The sequence below is a fragment of the Nestor notabilis genome, unplaced genomic scaffold (genome assembly GCF_000696875.1).
Source record: "Nestor notabilis isolate BGI_N333 unplaced genomic scaffold, ASM69687v1 scaffold8300, whole genome shotgun sequence".
In the NCBI taxonomy this organism is placed as follows: domain Eukaryota; kingdom Metazoa; phylum Chordata; class Aves; order Psittaciformes; family Psittacidae; genus Nestor; species Nestor notabilis.
The window spans coordinates 8,770-10,542 of record NW_009911554.1 but is presented as its reverse complement, the minus strand read 5'-3'; the positions used below and the strand labels follow the sequence as shown (position 1 = coordinate 10,542).

The following is a 1,773-nucleotide window of genomic DNA, read 5'->3' as shown; positions in this document are numbered from 1 at the left end:
CACAGAGCAGCAGGAAACCATGGGTTTGTGCTGCACATCGTGTTGTCACGCAGCTGGAGAGGACAGGCTGGAGCCACTGCTCCCATCCCACCCGGAATGGGAGACTGCGCATTGCAGGAGATCCTTGTTTCGTTGTAAAATGGGGAGTTTTCAGCAAAACAGTGGGTGTCAGAGCAAAACCTTCTGCACTCTGATGGCAAGGACACTGAACCCTGCGCTTACAGACACTTGCAGGACAGGACCTGAGGGTCCATCAAGCTGCTTCCATCAAGACAGGGAGAAAAGGAGGAGGAAGCATGGAAACAGGACCAGTTCAGCCTGTCCTCGCCTCCCCCAGAGCCACACTGCTGCTGTTAACTGGAGAAACGCAACCCTCACGTGGTTGATCACAAGGAGGGCTTGTGTTTTGGGAACCCCCAGGAAGGCAATTGTGTGGATGCCACCAGGCTTTGGAAAGCCCAACAACACAGTGGCAACAGCGACTATAAACCCCTGGGTAGCTGAACAAAGCAATAGCCACTGCTCAGCCAATGCTGGATGAACTCAGCTACAGGGAGGCACAAGAAACTGGAGGTCCATGTGTGACAAGGATGACATTTAGGACCTTGCATGGTTAATGGCATCTGTGCTCTGTCCCTTCCCCAAATGCTACTTTCCCACCTTCAAGTCTTCAAGCAATTTCGCACCAAAGCAGGAAGCACAAGCAAAAATACATTGATTAAAAACTCTTGACCTGATTATGCTGATTACACCTACAGCCTGGAGAAGGGAAGGCTCCTGAAGGGGAGACCTTAGAGAGCAGCTCCAGGGCCTAAAGGGGCTCCAGGAAACCTGGAGAGGGGCTTTGGACAAGGGCCTGGAGGGACAGGACAAGGGCAATGGCTTTAACCTGCCAGAGGGGAGATTGAGATGAGCTCTGAGGCAGAAGCTCTTCCCTGTGAGGGTGGTGGGACACTGGCCCAGGGTGCCCAGAGGAGCTGTGGCTGCCCCATCCCTGGCAGTGTTCAAGGCCAGGCTGGACACAGGGGCTTGGAGCAACCTGCTCTAGTGGAAGGTGTCCCAGCCCGTGGCAGGGGTTGGAGCTGGATGAGCTTTAAGGTCCCTTCCAATACACACCAGTCTGGGGTTGTATGATATGATTCAAAAGCAAGCTGACCCCCAGGCAGATGAGAGGAGGTGTCAAACCCAGGATACCCCGGGAGCAGCCTGAGCTGTGGATCTGCAATTCAGGTGAGACCTCGTCCTGCCCCTGGGCCACTCACCTGCTTGAGGAGGAAGAGAGAGAGAACCGCACAGAGCGTGAAGAATCCTGCCACCACCATCATGATGATGGCCACGGCCAGGTTCCCGTGCAGCTCCGACAGCGCCGCGATCCACCCGCTGCGGGACAGGAGAGTGGGGTGAGAACAGCGAGCACCACGCACAGCAACCACAGCTGCACAGAGCCCTTGGGGGAAGGTTACAGGGAAGTGCAAAACCAAAATGTAATGGCTGTGGTAATGGACCCAGAGCTCATCCGGGCATCATGTTATAGAGGGACGTGGAGCTGCTGGAGCGAGGCCAGAGGAGGACCCGGAGCTGCTGCGAGGGCTGGAGCAGCTCTGCTCTGGAGCCAGGCTGAGAGAGCTGGGCTGGGGCAGCTGGAGAAGGGGAGGCTCCTCAAGGGGACACCTTAGAGCAGCTCCAGGGCCTAAAGGGGCTCCAGGAAACCTGGAGAGGGGCTTTAGACAAGGGATGGAGGGACAGGACAAGGGCAATGGCTTTCACCCGCCA

The 1,773-nt window shown here is 56.4% G+C and overlaps 1 protein-coding gene across 1 annotated transcript in view; it reads right to left on the bottom strand.

Annotated features, from left to right (window-relative positions):
• Positions 1 to 1,773, bottom strand: part of SCAMP2 (secretory carrier membrane protein 2) — a gene marked incomplete at its 5' end in the record, with an annotated part of 7,759 nt that overhangs the window by 197 nt on the left and 5,789 nt on the right. Inside the window, 1 exon segment of the mRNA XM_010015374.1 lies at positions 1,263 to 1,380. Within this exon segment, the coding sequence (XP_010013676.1) occupies positions 1,263 to 1,380 (118 nt within the window).